General features: G+C 37.9%; 1 protein-coding gene across 1 annotated transcript in view; it reads left to right on the forward strand.

Annotated features, from left to right (window-relative positions):
• LOC102832469 (disintegrin and metalloproteinase domain-containing protein 2-like) overlaps nucleotides 1-19,547 on the forward strand; it is a 145,379-nt gene that overhangs the window by 31,348 nt on the left and 94,484 nt on the right. Inside the window, exons 5-7 of the mRNA XM_006859990.1 lie at nucleotides 1,402-1,478; nucleotides 1,905-2,073; nucleotides 13,993-14,049. Coding sequence (XP_006860052.1) covers nucleotides 1,402-1,478; nucleotides 1,905-2,073; nucleotides 13,993-14,049 — 303 coding nt within the window. The remainder of the gene's footprint in view (nucleotides 1-1,401; nucleotides 1,479-1,904; nucleotides 2,074-13,992; nucleotides 14,050-19,547) is intronic.

The following is a 19,547-nucleotide window of genomic DNA, read 5'->3' on the forward strand; positions in this document are numbered from 1 at the left end:
CATCTCTGTTTCTCTGGGTAGGGTCCCACTCTCAGCTCTTCTCCGTTGATGGTCCCAGAGACCTCCGCTCCTAGCCTGTAGAATTAATCACTCCCTTCCTTCTTACAAAACGTCTACCTTTGCATTTCCAACCCTCATAATCCATCCTGATAAGCATTATTCACTACAGTATCACGAGTTACCCGTCTGTATTTCCTTTCATCAGCTCCGCCCAGACAGATTGAATAGTACCCACTGGAGATTCTGCCTTCCTCCATGCTTCCTAGCACTAGGTTTCCCTCTTGAAAGCTTGTAAGCCAGTCACTTCTTGCCTTTGTAGTCCTCCCCTCCCCATTTGAGTATCCAATGTCCAAGTTGCCCATATCCATCCACTCTGTGTGTGGAGGGGGTGACAATGATTCTTGCTGTAAGGATTTGTTCCTTCTTTTGAGTCACTGCATCCATAGATATAGGTCAAGTTCATCAGATTGTATCAACTCACTCTTTTTTTTGTTTTGTTTTCCCCTCTTCTTTCTTCTCCTGGTTGAGCTCTGATCATCCAGTCATCCGGTCCAAGTCACGTGGGTATCATCTGCAAGTGTTGGCGCTCCTGTGCACATGCCCTCTCTTCCCATCAGCCGGTAGCTCCACTCTCCTCTCAAGTCCTCTGAGACTTGAATTTTTTTCTTCAGTTCCCCCAGCTTGAGAAATGCTGAGCATGTTCTTCCTTTTGGTTTTCTGATTCCAGATCTTTGCACATTTTGTTTTAATATTTGGATTTATCTTCTCAAGCTGATCTTTGAAATTTTCTATTCAGCTCTTGGACCTCCTCATTTCTTCCATTTCCTGTAGCATCTCTACACTGGAGAGCAAGTTTTAGTGTCTCTTCAGACATCCATTTTGACCTTTTCTTTCTTTGTTGTCTTCTTAATGTTTTTTTGCTTTCTACCTATATGAATCTTTGCAAAATTGAAGTCCTGGTGTGGCACTGTAGGATAAGCACTGGACTCCTAGTCACAAAGTTGGCAATTCAATCCCAATAGCAGCCCCACAGAAACCCTATAGAGGGTCCATGTGCATTAGAATTGACTCAACTGCACAACTCTACTGAACTTAACAACAACAACAACCTTGCAAAATAAAGTCAGAATGTGAAAAAAATGTTTTAAATTTTCTTTGCCTTAATTTCATGACTCAGTTTCATTTTGAACTTATAAAATAAGAAAACTTTTTTGAAATTATAACAAAAACTTTGGAGAATTGAGACAAATGTTCTTCCAATATTCTTGTTAACCAATTTTAGAAACATAAGCATTTGACACGTATATACCAGCAAGCATATATGTATTAAATAATTGAAAATTATATCTTTAATATTAATGATTTTGATAAGGCTATATGTACCTTTTCTTTATTTTTCAGAATCTCTGCTATTACCAAGGATTTATTGAAGGTTTTCCAAAATCTGTGGCGATCATTAGCACATGCACTGGACTCAGGTTGTGATACATAATTTTATGGACCACAAAATGCAATATTTACTTGGAAAGAATTTTTTACATTTAAAAAATAAGATTCAGGGCTTCTAAATGAGTCGTGAATATTGTGGGAAATTTTTTTCATTGGAAAATCATAATATGGAAATTCTTGTAGCAATACAAGACCCTGTCTCCTAATTCTGTGCTAAGATTTTTAATGCAACTAGAAACCATGAAATATTAATGTCTATAGTAAAATCAACAGCATTAGTCTTATATTCTACTCTGTAATATTTTGGATATTCTGTAAATGTTTTATACCTTACTTCCTATAACAGTCTGAAAATGATTCACATATCATTTTTTAAAAGGCACAAAAACTGTGACTTTTCACTTATTTTAAAAATATGATATTTTATTTATTGACTTACATTTTGGAATTTATAGGGGCTTACTGCAGTTTGAAAATATCAGCTATGGAATTGAACCCCTGGAGTCTGCCATTGGTTTTGAACATGTTATTTATCAAGTCAAACATAAGAATGCAAGTGTTTCTTTATATGCTGAAAAGTATATTGAAGCAAGAGATAGGCTGTATACAGTACAAAGTGTACAGGTACGTGATTAACTGAGGAAAATATATTATCATAACTGTGCAAAAGCATAAACAATGTATTTTCCCTGGTAGAAAAAGTATTTATCTTAGCATATATAATGTGATGCATGCACTAGAAACAACATCATAACTTATGTTTTAGACCTTATATCAAGCACTTGACTTTTTAGAACTCCAAGTTTATAGTTTTTAATATTTAAAAATAGTGCTATATTTTTTTTACTTTAAAATATTTAATATTTTAAAAATAGTACAATATTTTTCCTGTGTTCTAGATAAACTCCTCTCCATAGCCATTTGCTAAAAGATAGTATATTTAGAAACATCTCAATATAGTGGATAAAAAACTTTAAATAAGCACAAACACATGAACATGACAGATATGACTTGGAATAAGAAGTTATATTTATTTCAAATAACTGTGTCTTCCCTATATGGCTAATTAATGGTAAATGTCTTCTACACTTTATTCCTTTTGCAGTCTTCTTACATAGAGCACAAAGAGATGGGGTTGGAATAATGTTAATAATAGCAGAAGCTGCTCTACCTTTATTAACCTAAGGGAAATGGATGGCCTCTATTTTGCCAGCTGACTTTAGAATGATAATGTGTCTTTTAAGGAATCCTGCATAGTACAGACGATTAAGATCTCCATTACTATCTAAAATATTGGCAGTTCAAACCCATTCAAAAGTTCCTTAGGAACAAGACCAAGAGATATGCTTGTGGAAGTGCAGATTCTTGAATATGCTAGCTAAGTAGCAGTCTATTCTGCGTGCACTGAGGCACCATAAGTTGGAATTGACTCAATGTCAATAATAACAACAACGCTTTATTCAGGAATTGTTGGGTGGTGCAATATGGTTAAGCGCTTGACTGTAGCCAGCAGGTCATTGGTTTAAACCTTCACAGAGTCCTTGGAAGGCAGACATGGTGATCTGTTTCAGAAATGTCACAGCCCTAAGAAATTTATGAGGTTGCCATGAATTGGAATGTATTCAATGACAACTAATAACACCTCTTTCATCTATGACTACATTCACCAATTCTGAAAACTAGGAAAATTTTCATTCACCATATTAATACATATTGTTGTCCATTAAAATCTATAATTGATGTTACTTATTTTTATATAGGAGTCCTGGTGTGGTGCTGTGGGTTAATGCACCAGACTGCAAAGCCATTTGAACTGCAAGGTCAGCAGTTCAAGCTCACCAGCTGCTTCTCAGAAACCCTATACAAGGTCACTATGGGTTGGAACCAACTCAATGGCACTTCACAACAACAACAACAACATTTTTATATAATTGATGTAGCTAATAAATCACTTATTTGGCATCCAAGATGTTAAAACATATTGATTTTTGTTAGCAAAAATCCTTTATAAAAGTAACTCCATATGCTTCACAAGCAACCACAGTATGACAAACTGAGAGACGATGGATAGAAGACAAATCAACATTATTTTGTGATTGACAAAAAATATCACCAAGAAACATGCTGGCTATTAATTTTCTAGTGGAACAGAACTTAGTAATAAGCCTTTATATCTGATAGTGTAAATTTTGCATTAGAACCTAAAATCTAGACGCAGATGATTTGGGGAGAGGTTTGGCCTACAAGGGAAACTAATTTCATTTTGATCCTTGACATAAATTCAGATGCCATCTTGAGTTCTTCATGTTTCCTCCCCAACATTTCTGACCATTGAATCAGCAATGCTGCAATTCTGAGGAAAGTCTAGGGAAAGGGCAGTGGCTGTGATAAATACCAAAAAGCCCAGAGTGAGACACTTGACATTAAGAAAACTAGATTAGTATACAGAAAGGCTTATGCAAAAAATTAGGGAATTTTCCTGGCATTGATGGACTCAAGCGTGGCAACAGTTGTAAGGTTTGCCCAGGATCAGGCAGTGTTTTGTTCTGCTGTGAATAAGGTTGCTATGGGTCAGTACCGACTCGATGGTACCTAAAAACAACAAAAAATCCTTCTCAGAAAACACATTTAGAAAGAGAACAATTACCAGTCTTCCTTTTTTAGTTTGTAGGACCAATAAATATCCTCCTGACTATTGTTACTAAATGCCACCAAGTCAGCTTACATTCATTTCAAGCCTGTATAACATTTCCAAGGAATGACAGGTGGCTTTGAACCTTGCAGTTCAAACTGACCTTGTGGTTGAGTGCTTACTTTACAATGCCACACCCTGACTATTGTTTGTTGCTATTGTTGTGTTAAGTGCCCTCAAGTCAGTTTCAACTCATAACTGACTATTGTTACTGTACCAATAATCGTTTGATAAATAATTGCTGAGATTCAGTAGTTTTTAGTAAATCTATGGGAAGGTGAGAGAGCCATGCTCAGTATTTTCAACCTGAAAAAACTGGAGGAAAAAAAAAAAAATCAACCCTCAACTTTCAATACTGAATGATTCTATGAGCAAAATATTAAATGATGCAAATACCATCGAAAGAAGTTAAAAGAAATACAGTCATTATACCAAAATGAATTGGGCAATCTTCAGCCATTTCAAGAGGTACTATGTGATCAAGAACTGATGCTCTTGAAGGAAGAAGTCCAAGCTACAGTGAAAGTATTGGAATATATATATATATATATATATATACTTCAGGTATTGACAGGACAGTAATTGAAATATATCCACAAACTGAAGAACTATTGGAAGTGTTCACTCACCTGTACCAAGAAATCTGGAAGACAGCTACCTGCCCATCTGATTTTGTGCCCATTCCAAAGCAAGATAGCCCAAAGAGATCATTGAAAAATATCATTAATTTTGTAAGTAAACTTTTGTGAGATAACTCAAAAACATTTGCAACAGTACATCAGCACGGAGCTGTGAAAAATGTGAACTGAATTCAGAAGAGGACACGGAATGAGTGATATCATTTGTGGAAGTGAGAGAGATCTTGGCTGAAATCAGAGCATACCAGAAAGATGTTTAAGTGTGGATACTAAGAAGAGTAGAAAATTGAGAACATATAATTATGCTCATAAGGAACCTGTAGGTAAACCAAGAGGCAGGCATTTGAACATAACACAGATACACTATTGTTGTTGTTAGGTGTCATCAAGTCAGTATGAACTCACAGCGACCCTATGTACAACAGAAGAAAACACTGCCCTTCCCTGCACCCACCTCACAATTGATGCATTTGTGCTCATCGATGTTGCAACTATAACAATCCATCTCGTTGGGGGCCTTTGTCTTTTACTCCAACCCTCCATTTTGCCAAACATGATATCCTTCTCCAAGGAATGCTCCCTCCTGACAATATGTCCAAAGTATGGAGGACAAAGTCTGGCCATACTGGCTTCCAAGGAACACTTTAACTGTACTTCTTCCAATACAGATCTGTTTGTTCCTTTGGCAGTCCATGGTACTTCTAATATTCTCCTACAACACCATAGCACATATTCTTCTACAATCTTCCTTATTCATTGTTCAACTTTCACATGCATATGAGATTATTGAAAATACCGTGGCTTAGATCAGTAACCCTTAGTCCTCAAGCTGACTTTGCTCTTCAACATTTTAAAGAGGGTTTTGTGCAGCAGAAATGCTCAATGAAATAAGTCTTTTGATGTCTTGACTGCTGCTTTCATGAGCATTGATGGTTGATCTGAGCAAATGAAGTCTTTGAGGACTTCAATCTTTTCTCCATTTATATGGATGTTATTTATATGTCCAGTGGTGAGGATTTTTCTTTTCTTTATGTTTTCTTTATACAGAAGGCTGTGGTATTTGATCTTCAACAGCAAGTATTTTAAATCCTCTGATTTCAGCAAGCATGGTTGGATCATCTGCATATTGTGGGCTGTTAATGTATCTTCCTCCAATCCTAATGCCACATTTTTCTTCATATAATCCAGTTTCTTGGATTATTTGCCCAGCCTACAAATTGTGTTACTATTGTGAAAAAATACAACCCTGGCACACACCTTTCCTAATTTTAAAACAGTCATTGTTCTTTTGTTCTATTCGAACAACTCTCTCTTTAGCTATATACAGGTTCTTCATGAGCACAATGAAATGTTCCTGAATACTCATACTTAGCACTGTTATCCATAGCTTGTCATGATCCACACAATCAAAAACCTTTATGTAGTCAATAATGCACAGGTAAACATCTTTCTGGCATTCTCTGTTTTCAAACAGATCCAGCTGACATCAGCAATGATATCCCTTTTTCCACATCTTATTTTGAATGTAGCTTGAATCTCTGGAAATTCTCTGTCAATGTATGGTTGCAACCTTTTTAAAATTATCATTAGCAAAATATTAATGATATTTTACAATGATCTCCACATTCCATTGGGTTACCTCTTTTTGGAAAGGACACAAATATGAATCTCTTCTAGTCAGTCGGCCAGATAGCTGTCTTCCAAATTTCTTCACATGAATAAGTTCTTCATATGAGTAAGTGCCTATAGTGTTGCATCAGTTTGTTGAAAGATTTCCATTTATAATCCATCAATACCCAGAGTCTTGTTCTTTGCCAATGACTTCAATGCACATTGGACTTATTTCAGTATCATAGGCTCATGTTCATATGCTACCTCTTTAAATGGTTGAACATCTCTTTCTGGTACAGTGATTCTGTATATTCCTTCCATCTTCTTTTGATGCTTTCTGCATAATTCAATATTTAGCCCATAGAATCCTTCAATATTGCAAGTCAAGGATTGAACTCTTTTTTCAGTTCCCTCAGTTTGAGGAATGCTGAGCATGTTCTTCCCTTTTGGTTTTCTAATGCCACATCTTTGCACACTTCGTTCTAATATTTGACTTTGTCTTCTCAAGCTGTCTTTTGAAATATTCTATTCACCTCTTTATCTCATCATTTCTTCCATTTGCTTTCCCATCTCTACACTGGAGAGCAAGTTTCAGAGTCTCTTCTGACATCCATTTTAGTCTTTTTATTCTTTCTTGTCTTCTTAATGACCTTTTCTTTCTTCCTGTGTGTTGTTCTTGATGCCATTCCACCACTCTTCTGGTCTTCATTCTTTATTGTTAAATGCATCAAATCTATTCTTGAGATAATCTTCAAATTCCGATGGGATATGTTCAAGGTCATATTTTGGATCTTGTGGACTTGTTCTAATTTTCTTCAGCTTCAGTCTGAAGTTGTATGTGAGCAATTGATTGCCTGTTCCACAATCTGCCATTGGCCTTGTTTTGGCTGATGATATGGAGTTTTTCCACTCTCCACATTTGCATTCAGTTTTATTTTTGTGTATTTCATCTGGTGAGGTCCATGTGTATAGCTATGTCTTATATTATTTAAAAGAAAGTATTTGCAATGAAGAGGTCATTGGTCTTCCAAAATTCTATCTTGTGATCCCTAGCATCTTTTCTATTACCAAGACCATATTTTCCAACTACTCATCTTTCCTTCATCTTATTGCCAACATTTCCATTCCAATCACCAGTAATTGTGAATACATCTTGTTTGCATGCTTTATCAATTTCAGAATGAAGAAGTTAGTAGAATTCTTCAATTTCATCATCACTGGCTTTAGTGGTTCTGATTATTAATGATGTTTATCCCTGTATCCCTTCATTTTGAGTTTTGCTCAACAGCAAATGTAGGTCCTAAATGCCTTACTTCATTCATGTCACCATGGTGAACTCTACTTTGAGGAGGCAACTCTTTCCCAGTCTTATTTTGAGTGATTCCCAATCTGAGGGGCACAATCAGACACTATATCTGGCAATATTCTGATGTTCTTCATTATGTTTCAGTATACAATATCCTGGAGCTGACAGTGTTCCACTCTTGTTCATAGTGTTTTCAATGACTAAATAGTTGGAAAGTAGTCTGTATCTCCTTCTCTCTAGTCAGTCTGTCTTCTGGAAGCTCACCTGAAACCTGTTCACCATGGGTGACCCTTTTGGTATTTAAAATATCCATGGTATAGTTTCCAAATTCACAGATATACTGAATTATTTAAAATCAGGAAACCTGTGTCAGTGTGGCATCCTTTTATCATTGTATTCATTCTGTGTGCTGAGAAATAATCTGAGTAGTTGGATTATATGAAGGAGAATGTGGCATCAGGATTGGAGGAAAACTTATTAACCACTTGTATTATGCAGATGACACAGCCTTGCTTGCTAGAATCCAAGAGGTCTTGAAGTAAGATCAAAGACTATAGTCTTCAGTATAGATTGCACCTCAATGTAAAGAAAACAAAAATCCTCACAACTGTTACCAATAAATCACGATAAATATAGGTAAGTTTGAAGTTGTCAAAGACTTGATTTTTCTTTTGTCCACAACCAACACTCATGGAAGCAGGAGTCAAGAAATCAAAAGATGTATTGCATTAGGCTAATCTGCTGCAAAGGCTACTTTAGGACTAAGGGGCAGCTGACCCAAGGCAGGGTATTTTCAGTAGCCTCACATGCATATGAAAGTTGGACAATGAATTAGGAAAACCATATAATAATCACAACATTCTAATTATGATGTTGGCTAAGAATATTTAAAGAACCATGGACGGCCAAAAGAACAATCAAATCTATCTTAGAAGTGCCACCAGAATTCACCTTGCAAACAAAGATAGCGAGACTTAGTCTCACTTACTTTGGATGTATTATCATGAGGGACCAGTCATAGGAAAAGGATATCATGGTTGGCAAAGTAGGTCATCTAAAAAGAGGAAACCCCCTACTGAGGTGAACTGACACTATGGTTGCAACAATTGGCTCACTCATGGCAACTGTGAGTATGGCCCAGGATCAAATGCTGTTTTATTTTGATCTGCAATGAGCCACTATAAATGGCTAATGACTGTAAGGCAACAACAACAAAAACATGGAAAAGTGATGTTTTTACTGAATTGTAATGTTTGTCTATATTGCTGCCTATGTGATGTTCTTCAGTTTGGGGCACTTTTTCTGAAGATATGTTGGTCTGCTTCTCAACTTTATTTTATATATTCTGCATTAGCAGATTATAATTGATTTTCTACATAACTGTAAATTTGTGGTAATTTTCCCCTAAGACAACTTCAAACTTCATGCTTATTAATATTACTTAGGTAATTAATATGGAATGCAAACATTGGAAATAAAGAGGAAGGACCAGTCCTTGGGAAATATAGCCTTAGTGATAGAAATGATGCTGGAGATTGCATGATACAATTTTGCAAAACCAATGACTTGTTCATGGCTAATGCCTTTTTGACCAATATAAAAGATGGCTATATACATGGAACTTAACAGATGGAAAACACAGAAGCCAAATTGACAAGAATGGAAAAGCTCCATATCATCAGTCAATACATGGCCAAGGGCAAACTGTGGAACAGAGACCACCAATTGCACATATGTAAGTTCAGGCTGAAGCTGAAGAAAATTAAAACAAGTCCACAAGAGCCAAAATATGAACTTAAGCATGTCCCACCTTAATTTAGAGATCAAAGACCTCTAAATTCAAACACAGCCTTCGTTATGTGTTACTCCTCAATGAACACAAAAATCCTCACCACTGGGCCAATAAACAGCACCCATATAAGTGGAGAAGAAATTGAAATTGTCAAAGACTTGATTTTGCTTGTATCAACCATCAACATCCACGGAAGCAGCTGTCAAGGAATCAAATGATGTATTACATTAGGCAAAGCTGCTGCACAAGACCTTTTTAAAGTCCTCAAAAGCAAAGATGCCAATTTGAGGATTCAGATGAGCCTGACCCCAGGCATGATATTTTCAATAACTTCAGATGCATGTGAAAATTGGATAATGAATAAAGAAGACCACAGAAGAATAGATGCATTTGAGTTCTGCTGTTATAGGAGAATATTAAGAGTACCATGGAATGCCAAAAGTACAAACTAATCTATATTGAAAGAAGTGCAACCAGAATATTCCTTAGCAGCCAGGATGGTCAGACTTCAACACCCATACTTCAGATAGGAAGGACTGATTCCTGAAGAAGGACATCATGCTGTGTAAAGTGGAGGGTCATCAAAAAAGAGTAAGACCCCCTATATAGAATTGATGCCTTTGAATTATGGTGATAGCAAAGGATAGTAAATAGACTGCCAGGGACAGGATAGGACCCCTGGGCCCTGGACCTTTCTTACTCTGGCTTCATATTCACCCCTTTGCCTTGAATCCTCTCCTGCTAAACAGAGATCAAGAAAGTGGGGAGGACATCTCTAGTCAAGATTACTAACGCTAGGAAGAACAGCCTGGAGACAAAGATAAGGATATCAGGACCTGAAACCCTATTAGAAGTAGCTGGCCTCAGGCAGACAGTCCATGAAGATAGCGCCTAGAGCTGACAGCTGCAGAAGGCACTCCATTTCCAAGAAGCCTGCTCCTCTTTACTAAAAAATTATGAATATTCAACATACCACTCCTCCTAATCAATATGTATCAGCTAACTCTTGGAGGAAGAGACCCCATACATTTATAAGCCACTGCATCCCAACCCCAAAGTGTCTTCTCCATTTGGGGAGACAAACCTGCTTCTTTCTTTGGAGTGTAATTTTGCTGTGATTTAATCTATGTGTCCCAATTTCTCCAGGTCTTCTCCACTCAGGGAGACAGACCCACTTCTCTCTCTGAAGTGTACTTTTGCTTTGCAATAAAGAGCTTCTAAGTGAATTCTTATTGACCGTGTGTGAATGAGAAGTACATGACTTGGTGGGACTAGTTCTTTAGACCCCCTGAGAGTGAGAGGGACCAAGAAAAAACAAGCAAATGTAACAGTAGTGTTGTAGGATAAGAACTGGAAGAATGATAATTACAAGGTCAGCAGTTCAAATCCACTAGCTGCTCCACTGGAGAAGGATGAGTCTTTCAGTTCCCCTAAAGATAGCAGCTTTAGGAAAAGATTTACTTGATTACAACAATCCATCTACATTGCCATTGTTTAGTTTTTGTTGTTTTCTCAAATGACTGGACCCATCCCAGTAGCACGTTTTCTAATCTTGTGGTTGTTGTTAAGTGTTGTCAAGATAGCATGAATCTATGGACCTAAGCAAAATGGAGTTGGCTTAGTCCTTTGTTGTTGTTGTTAAGTGCCATCATATAGATTCTGACCCATAGCGACCCTGTATAGTATTTCCAAGGAGCAGCTGGTAAGTTTGAACTGCTGACCTTGCAGTTCAAACAGCTTAGCAATCTGGCACATTAACGCACAGTGCCACACCAGGACTCAGATCTTGATAAATGAGTACCTGCAAATGAGGAAGTTAGTTTAAAAATTACCTGAAATGACCTCATGGTCTTAGAAGGAGAACAGGATATGCTTAAACCCATTCAGATAGTTATCTCAGGAACTAAACAGCTTGGATCCTAAAAGGTGGAATGTTTGGGAAGGATTATTGCCTTACTGTTTCCTTTTCCCTAAACACAGAATGTTTGAAGAAGTTTGTTGCTTTATTGTTTCTTTTTCCAAAGGGTGCTATCTTGATGTTAAGTGCACATCCAAATGTAACTTATCCTATATAATGTGACTGCTTTTCATAATAGGCAGGAAGGTCTTGAGAAATTATTCTCTCAATCCACCAGACTGTTGGTTTTCTGTTGATAAAGCTTGGATCAGATTTCTCCCATCTCTGTAATTGACTACAATGACAGGCGGCAAACCCTCATTTCAGTTTGGCAAGATTTCAGTTGGTTCTGACTCATTGTGACCCTGTATAGGGTTTCCAAAGAGCAGTTGATGAGTGTGAACTGCCAACCTTGTGGTTCGATCTTGTTGTTAGGTACCATCGAGTCAGCACTGACTCATAGTGACCCTATGCACAACAGAATGAAACACTGCCCAGTCCTGGGCTAATCTCACAACTGTTGACATGCTTGACCCCATTGATGCTGCCACTTTGCCAATCCATCTCTTTGGGGGTCTTCTTCTTTTTCTCTGACTCTCCACCTAACCAAACACAATATCCTTCTCCAGCGACTGGTCTCTCCTGACAATATATCCAAAGTAAAAGAGACAAAGTTTAGCCATCTTGGCCTCCAAGGAGAACTCTGCTGCACTTCTTCCAATACAGATCTGTTGGTTCTTTTGGCAGCCCATGGTATTTTTAATATTTTCCTCCAACACTATAGCTCAAATGCATCAATTCTTCTATGGTCTTCCTTATTCACTGTCCAGCTTTCACATACATATGAGGTTATTAAAAATAGCATGGCTTGGGTCAGGTAGGTGTACCTTAGTCCTCAAGCTGACATCTTTGATCTTCAACCTTGGGTTCAATCTTACCTACATACAATTCTTTAGGGTCTTTCTTTCTTTCTTTCTTCTTTTGCAGAGATAACTTTCTTACTAGCATCACAGTCATTTTATAAAACACATATCCAAGAACTTTTGTGCCAATCTATGCCATTTATGCCTACTGTCTCTTACTATGGACTGCTCAAAAAGCAAACAAATCTATGTTGGAAGAAGTACAGCCAGAATACTCCTTAGAAGCCAGGATGGCAGGATTTCATCTCTCATACTTTGAACACATTTTCTGAAAGGACATCATGCTAGGAAGGTGAGTGAAAAATAGAAAGGCTCCCAACTATAGATTGGCACTGTGGCAGCAACAATGGACTCAAGCTTAATAACTATTGTGAGGATGGCTCAGAACTGGACAATGTTCCCTTCTGTTGTGCATAAAGTCACTATGAGTCAGAACTAATTGATGGCACCTAACAACAACAACAACATAAATGAAATGGCTTTTGAGGTCCTTGAAATATGATACCTGCCCACTTTTGTAACACTCACATTTCTTTGCATTTTTTTAAACACACAGTCTCCTTAAATGATTTTTTTTTTTCAAATCAAGTAAAGTATTTATAACTTTATTCTTTAAGGTCTTTAATGAGTCCTGTAAGCAAAAGAGACCTAATGTGACACTACCACATATGCACTGTACTGCTAACCATAAGTTTGGTGGTTTAAACCCATATGCAGCTCCTTGGAAAGCCATACAAGGTTCTATGAGTCATAGTGTGAGAATGGCCAGGACTGGGTAGTGTTTCATTCTGCTGTGCATAGGGTCACTTTGAGTCAGAACTGACTAGCAGCACCTAACAACAATGAGTTGGAACCTATTCAATAGCACTTAATAACAACACCATAAGCAAAGAAGTCTTGGTATGGCACTGTAGGATAAGGACCTGACTGTTAACCCCCGCAGGTTGGTGATTTAAACCCACCGGCAGCTTTGCGGAAACCCTATATAGGGTCACTATGAGTGGGAACCAACTGCGGGCACCTAGCAAAATACTTAACTTTCCCATGAAAAATAAGGAATATTTAGGACTTCTGAAATGGCGCTGTAGGATCAACACAAGACTGCAAACCACACACACTGCAGTTTAAGTTCACCAGCTGCTCCTTGGAAACCTGTACAGAGTCTGTATGAGTCGGAACCGACTCAATGGCACTTAACATCAACAAAGTGCTTTAAGTTTGATTGAAATGGTTAGAAGACAGTTAACTCACAAAGGAACATTATCAATATTTTTGGTGAGTAAAGAAAATTTTAAAGCAATCCTAAATTTACTTTACTGTCCTTTTTCAACTTTTCTTTTTAAGTTGTTAAGTGTCGTCGAGTGGGTTTGGACTTACAGCAACTCTGTTTTAGGGTTTCTGAGAAGCCGCTGGTGGGTTTGAACCACCAACCTTGAGGTTTAAATGGACCCAGTGGGTCCAGTGCATTTATCCACACTGACTAGGTCTAGAAGATATGACAAGAAAAAGAATCCACTGAAAGGATTCTGTGTAACTATCTTTACTTAAAATATCTGGTTTTGCTTCTACATGAAAGTCATATTTCGTTTAGCATGTAATCATTTACATTAGTGATATATATTAATGCATTTAAGGAATGCTTTAATTCTGACATGAAGTTTGTGTTTTTTATTATTTTTTCCAGAAAATATCAGATATCTCTCATTATATAGAAATGCATGTTATTATTGAAAAAGATTTGGTAAGTATTTTTTTATTTATTTGTCTTGTATCACATATTACCAATGAGAGTTTTTCAGAATAACTTGGAAAGAAGTTTAAACAGAATACAAGTACCGATCTTTTTTGTTTTACCCCTGCTTTAATGCGTTTTGAACTTTTAGTATCAACAGTTAACTGGAAATCAAGTTTATATTAAATGATTTTTCTTAATTTTATAGAAATTTTAAGATAGTTGCTATGTTTAGGATAAGTTCTTAGTGATATTTATAAACAGCTTTATTTTATAGCCACTGTAGAAATTTATGCTACATAGTTTAGCTAATCTTTTTTGTTGTTGTTGTTAAGTGCCTTCGAGTCGGTTCCGACCCATAGCGACCCTGTACAGGGTTTCCGAAGGTGTAAATCCTTACGGGAGTAGAAAGCCTCATCTTTCTCCCGCGGAGCGGCTGGTAGTTTCGAACCGCTGACCTTAAGGTTCGCAGCCCGATTCGTAACCACTACGCTATTAAAAAAAATAATGCCTGGCTTTGTATTATATTTTATGATCTAAAAAGGAAATAAAAGTTGAACTATTTTGGTCATGTTCAAAAATACTTTTGGTGAGCAGAAAAAATATTTGAAGGAAGGAATTTATTTTAGGATATCCCCATAAAATGGAGAGTATTTGTTATTGCTGCTGCTGTTAAGTTGGTTCAGACTCATAGTAACCTTGTACAGGATTTCCAAGGGGCAGCTCGTGGGTTTGTGGGCCAGTGCTGATTCTATAGTACCATACCAGGAGTCCAATGATTTGAAACTTGAAACTCCTGTGTTACAGCACTTTTAGATGCATGGTGGAAGAAACCAAGGCTACTCGGAGAGGTGAAGCACAGAGTTTCAGATTTTATTAAACCGGCTGACTCAGAGGAGTGAATTTCTCCAGATTCTGAGCCCCGAATGGAGGGCAACAAGGCTTATTATATGGGGGTCAGACTTGGGGAGGGACCAGGCTGCATACCTGTTTGAGGGCAGGGGGAAAATCAGGGATATTGGTCCCATTTGGTGACCTGATTAGCATTTCAGCTTGCTTCCTGGGCGGGAGAGAGCAATGAATGACTTTTACCCTTTCCTGTTCACCTGAAATAATTTTACTATATTTTTTTATCAGCTGTTCCACAGGAAAACAGATGAGGCTTTTTGCTTCTGGATACAGTATATAGGGTCGCTATGAGTCCGAACTGACTCCACAGCATATAACCACCACTATATCTATATTTGGAGTCCTGGTGTGACGCTGTGGGCTAATGCGTTAGACAGCAAAGTCATTTGAACTGCAAGGTTGGTGGTTCAAGCTCACCAGCTGCTCTTTGGAAACCCTATACAGGTTTGCTATGGGTCAGACTCGACTCAACGGCACTTAACAACAACAGCAACAACAATATTTATATATAGCTGTTGTTAAGTGCCCTCGAGTGGGTTCCAACCCATAGCAACCCTGTATAGGGTTTCTGAGAAGCGGCTGGTGAGCTTGAACGACAGACCTTGCTGTTCAAATAAACCTTGCAGTCCTGGTGTGGACTTGTGGGTTAATGCTAGACTGCAAAGTTGGTTTGAACCACAGGGTGGTGGTTCAAGCTCATCAGCTGCTCCTTGGAAACCCTATATAGGATCGCTATGGGTTGGAACTGACACGACGGCAGTTAACAACAAATATATAGATATGAAATAGTCCCAGTGTGGCGCTGTGAGTTAACACACCAGACTGCATGTTTAGAACCGGAAGGTCAGCTGTTCAACTCATCAGTCGCTCCTCGGAAACCTTGTACAGGGTCCCTATGAGTCAAAACCAACTAAAGAACACTTAATAACAATATAAATATATATGAAGTCCTGGTGTGGCGCTGCAGGATAATGTGCTGGACCTAAAGGTTAGTTGAACCTCAAGGACAGCAGTTCCAAACTCACCAGCTGCACCTTGGAAACCTTATATAGGGTCGCTGAATTAGAATCGACTCTATGGAACTTAACAACAGCACACACACATATGTATATATATACATTCTGTGATCAGTTTCTAAATCATATCATCTAAAATAATATGTAGCTTGCTCATAGTTTGGAATTTCATCATGCATCCTTCCTCTATATTCATGTTAAGAGCTTCTTGTTTTTGTTTCATGGATGCAAAGTCTTGCATTTCTGTTAATTATATTAAAATTTATCTTAAGAGTCTAACCCTCAATTTACATTTTAAAGTTATACCTACTTGTATTCATACCTTCATTTAATGCTTGTCATTATATTGAACTTTGTATTCTTTTTTTTATTTAGTAGTAAGACAGTATAAACATAACAGAAGCTCTTCGCTGAGTCTGTTGTTGTTGTTGTTAAGTGCCGTCGAGTAGGTTCCGACCCATAGCAAACCCTGTGCAGGGTTTCCGAGGGCGTAAATCTTTACGGGAGTAGAAAGTCTCATCTTTTTCCCGCGGAGCAGCTGATAGTTTCGAACCGCTGACCTTTAAGGTTTGCAGCCCGATTCGTAACCACTACACTACCAGAGCTCCTCGCTGAAAGTTAGGCTTGTCCAAATTAACCAATGTGTTTTCCAAAGCAAGGTTAACATTTTTAATTCTCACCAGTGACGTAAAAGAATTCAGATCACTTCACATCCTCGCCAACACTTATTATTGCCCTTTTGTGTAGTCATTTTAGTATATTTATAGTGGTATTGAATTATAACTTTAATTTGTATTTTTCTAATGATTCAACATGTATATACAAGCCATTCATATATTGTCGGTTATCAGGCCCAGAAGGGAAAAAAAGTCTTCTGAGTACATAGGTACTGAGAGATCAAAAAAACACTCAGAACTCCTTCTGAGAAACATTATTTTATTACAGAAAGATAATAAAAGAGAATAAAGGAGATGGTTTACTGACAAGGGAATTTACCTATAAAGCTCAAAACACAACTGTTCCAGTGCTGGCTGGATCCTGAAGTTTTACAGATAGAGGGGCAGGGCTATGGTCTTCTTATATCTTGGGATATTCAGAAGTGTAAGGGCAGTTAAGGATGGTATGCAGAAGTAGGATGGTGCCTGGTTGTCTGTCTGCTCCTGGAAAACAAAGGAGTTTCTGAAAGCCTAGTGGGAGAAAGGGCTGTTGGCTCCTTCCTAGCTCATGCATAACTACAGTAGGAGAAGTAGACAGCTGGAGGAGGGGGCAGTCTGCCTCTTTCTAGACAGCAGGAACAGGGAGAAGGGACAGGCGATATGGTTTTGAGGTGATGTTGGCACAGTCATTTTGGAGCTTTAAGTTTGTGACCCTACATTAATATTGTTTTCAGTAATATCTATTCAAGTATTTGGTTCATATCTTAACATTGTTTTGTGAGAAACATTGTCCATACCGACAAATGCTCAAGTAATCCAATCTGTACTCATTTTAGTGAGAGTGAGGTTTTCTTTATTTGATTTTGCAAAATCGGGGCCCAACCCAGTAGACATGGGCAGATGCACCACATGGCCCACCACAAACAGGGGTTTTTATTCTTTTCTCCAAAAAGCCCCTCCTCCAGTTCCAGTTCCCCAGATACAATTCTAAGGATCTCTGGTAGTCTAGTGGTTACGAATGAATCGGGCTGCTAACCTCAAGGTCAGCAATTTGAAACTACCAGCCAAACCGTAGGGGAAAGATGAAGCTTTCTGCTCCTGTAAGATTTATAACCTCAGAAACCTTGTACAGGGTCACTATGAGTCAGAACCTACTTCATAGCCTATAACCACCCCCACCATATATAATTCTGTGGCACATCCCATTTTCCCTTCCCCCAGAGAAGCCAAAATGGCTTGCCCATGGTCTCAATGACTGTATTCTTATTTAAATTCCGTAGTCCTAGAAAAGCCTGTTTACAAATCCCTGGATGTAAATCAATAATCTGTCTGCCTGGTCTAGGCATCTCTCATGAAGTCCTAAAGACGCACCATGCCCACAAGAGTTATTTCTCACAGTTTTTATGTCCTTAATATTGACATGTATATCCTTTTGATAAATGCTAGACACAATTTCCATCACCAGTTACACGAATTACAAGTTTTTTCTTCCAGTCTCTGGCTACTTTTAATTTTTTTCACAATGTATTTTTAAGCACAGTATTTTAAATTTTTATGAAGTGCAATTTATCAACATTATCTTAAGGATTTTGCTTTCTGTATTCTATTTAAGAAATATTTGCCTAAATCAAGTTTATGAAAATATTTTCTTCCTTTGTTTTCTATGATCCTTTATAAGTTAATTATTGTGTATAATGTGTTTACCACACATTATACAGAATAGTTCACTCTTTTGCATGGTTTTAAATTCACTCTTTTGCATGTTGCTATCTAATTGTATCAGAGTCCTGGTGTAGTGCTGTGAGTTAATGTGCTGCACTGCATAGTGAGTTTGAACTGCTAGGTCAGCGGTTCAAGTTCATCAGCTGCTCCTCAGTAACCCTACATAGGGTCACTATGGGTTGGAACTGACTAGATGGCACACTTAACAACAACAATCTAATTATATCAGTACTATTTGTTGAAAATATCATTATCTCCTGTGAGACAAAGAACTCAATTTGAACTTTGTCTGTTTCCTTAAAGTTAGCTCATTCAATTTCCCAAGTGATTGAAGTGTCTTCTCTTCTAAAACAGCCAGGCACATTTGCAAATGCATAGCACTGTACCACCCTGAATGTATCAGATCTTGTCTAATCTTGGAAGCTATGCAGGTCTAGTCTGGTTAGTACTTGGATGGGAGATAGCCTGGGAATACCAGCTGCTACATACAGTCTTTTGGAGTCCTGGCATGGTGCCTGTGATAGGCACTGGACCACAAGATTTGTTTGATTCTCAAGGTTGGAAGTTCAAACTCACCAGCTGCTCCTTGGAAACCCTATACAAGGTTGCTATGAATTGGAAATGACTTGAAGGCACTTAATAACAGCAGCAGAGAAAAACCATGCCCGGTCAGTTGACATTCAGAAGGGAGTGGGACATGATAACAATCAATCATGTAAATTCACCAATCCAATAAATCATAGCCAGGCAATGGAGACAATAAAAGGCCCAGACCATGTGCTGTAGGGGCCAGGGGATGGGGCATCCATTTGGACAACAGCAAATGTACTGGACTGCAAGGTTAGTTTGAACTACAAGGCTGATGTTTCAAATTCACCAGCCGCTCCTTAGAAACCCTATAACAGGGTTGCTATGAGTTGGAATGGACTGGAAGGCAGATAACAACAACAAGCCTCCTGCAGGGACCCATTCCAGATCACTTACTGAGTGTCTTTTGGACTGTATCCTTTCTGATTATAAAAAAAATGGGAAAGTGTAAGTAAGTATGTTGCTGTTAAGTGCTGTTAAATTGCTTCAACTCATAGTACCCAGTACAGGGTTTCCAAGACTGTTTCCAAGTCTTTGAAGGAACAGAAAGTTTCATCTTTCTCTTGTTAGCAACTGGTAGAGTAAAACTGCCTAGTTTATGGATTATAGTCTAATG

The sequence above is a fragment of the Chrysochloris asiatica genome, unplaced genomic scaffold (genome assembly GCF_000296735.1).
Source record: "Chrysochloris asiatica unplaced genomic scaffold, ChrAsi1.0 scaffold00035, whole genome shotgun sequence".
NCBI classification, from domain to species: Eukaryota; Metazoa; Chordata; class Mammalia; order Afrosoricida; family Chrysochloridae; genus Chrysochloris; species Chrysochloris asiatica.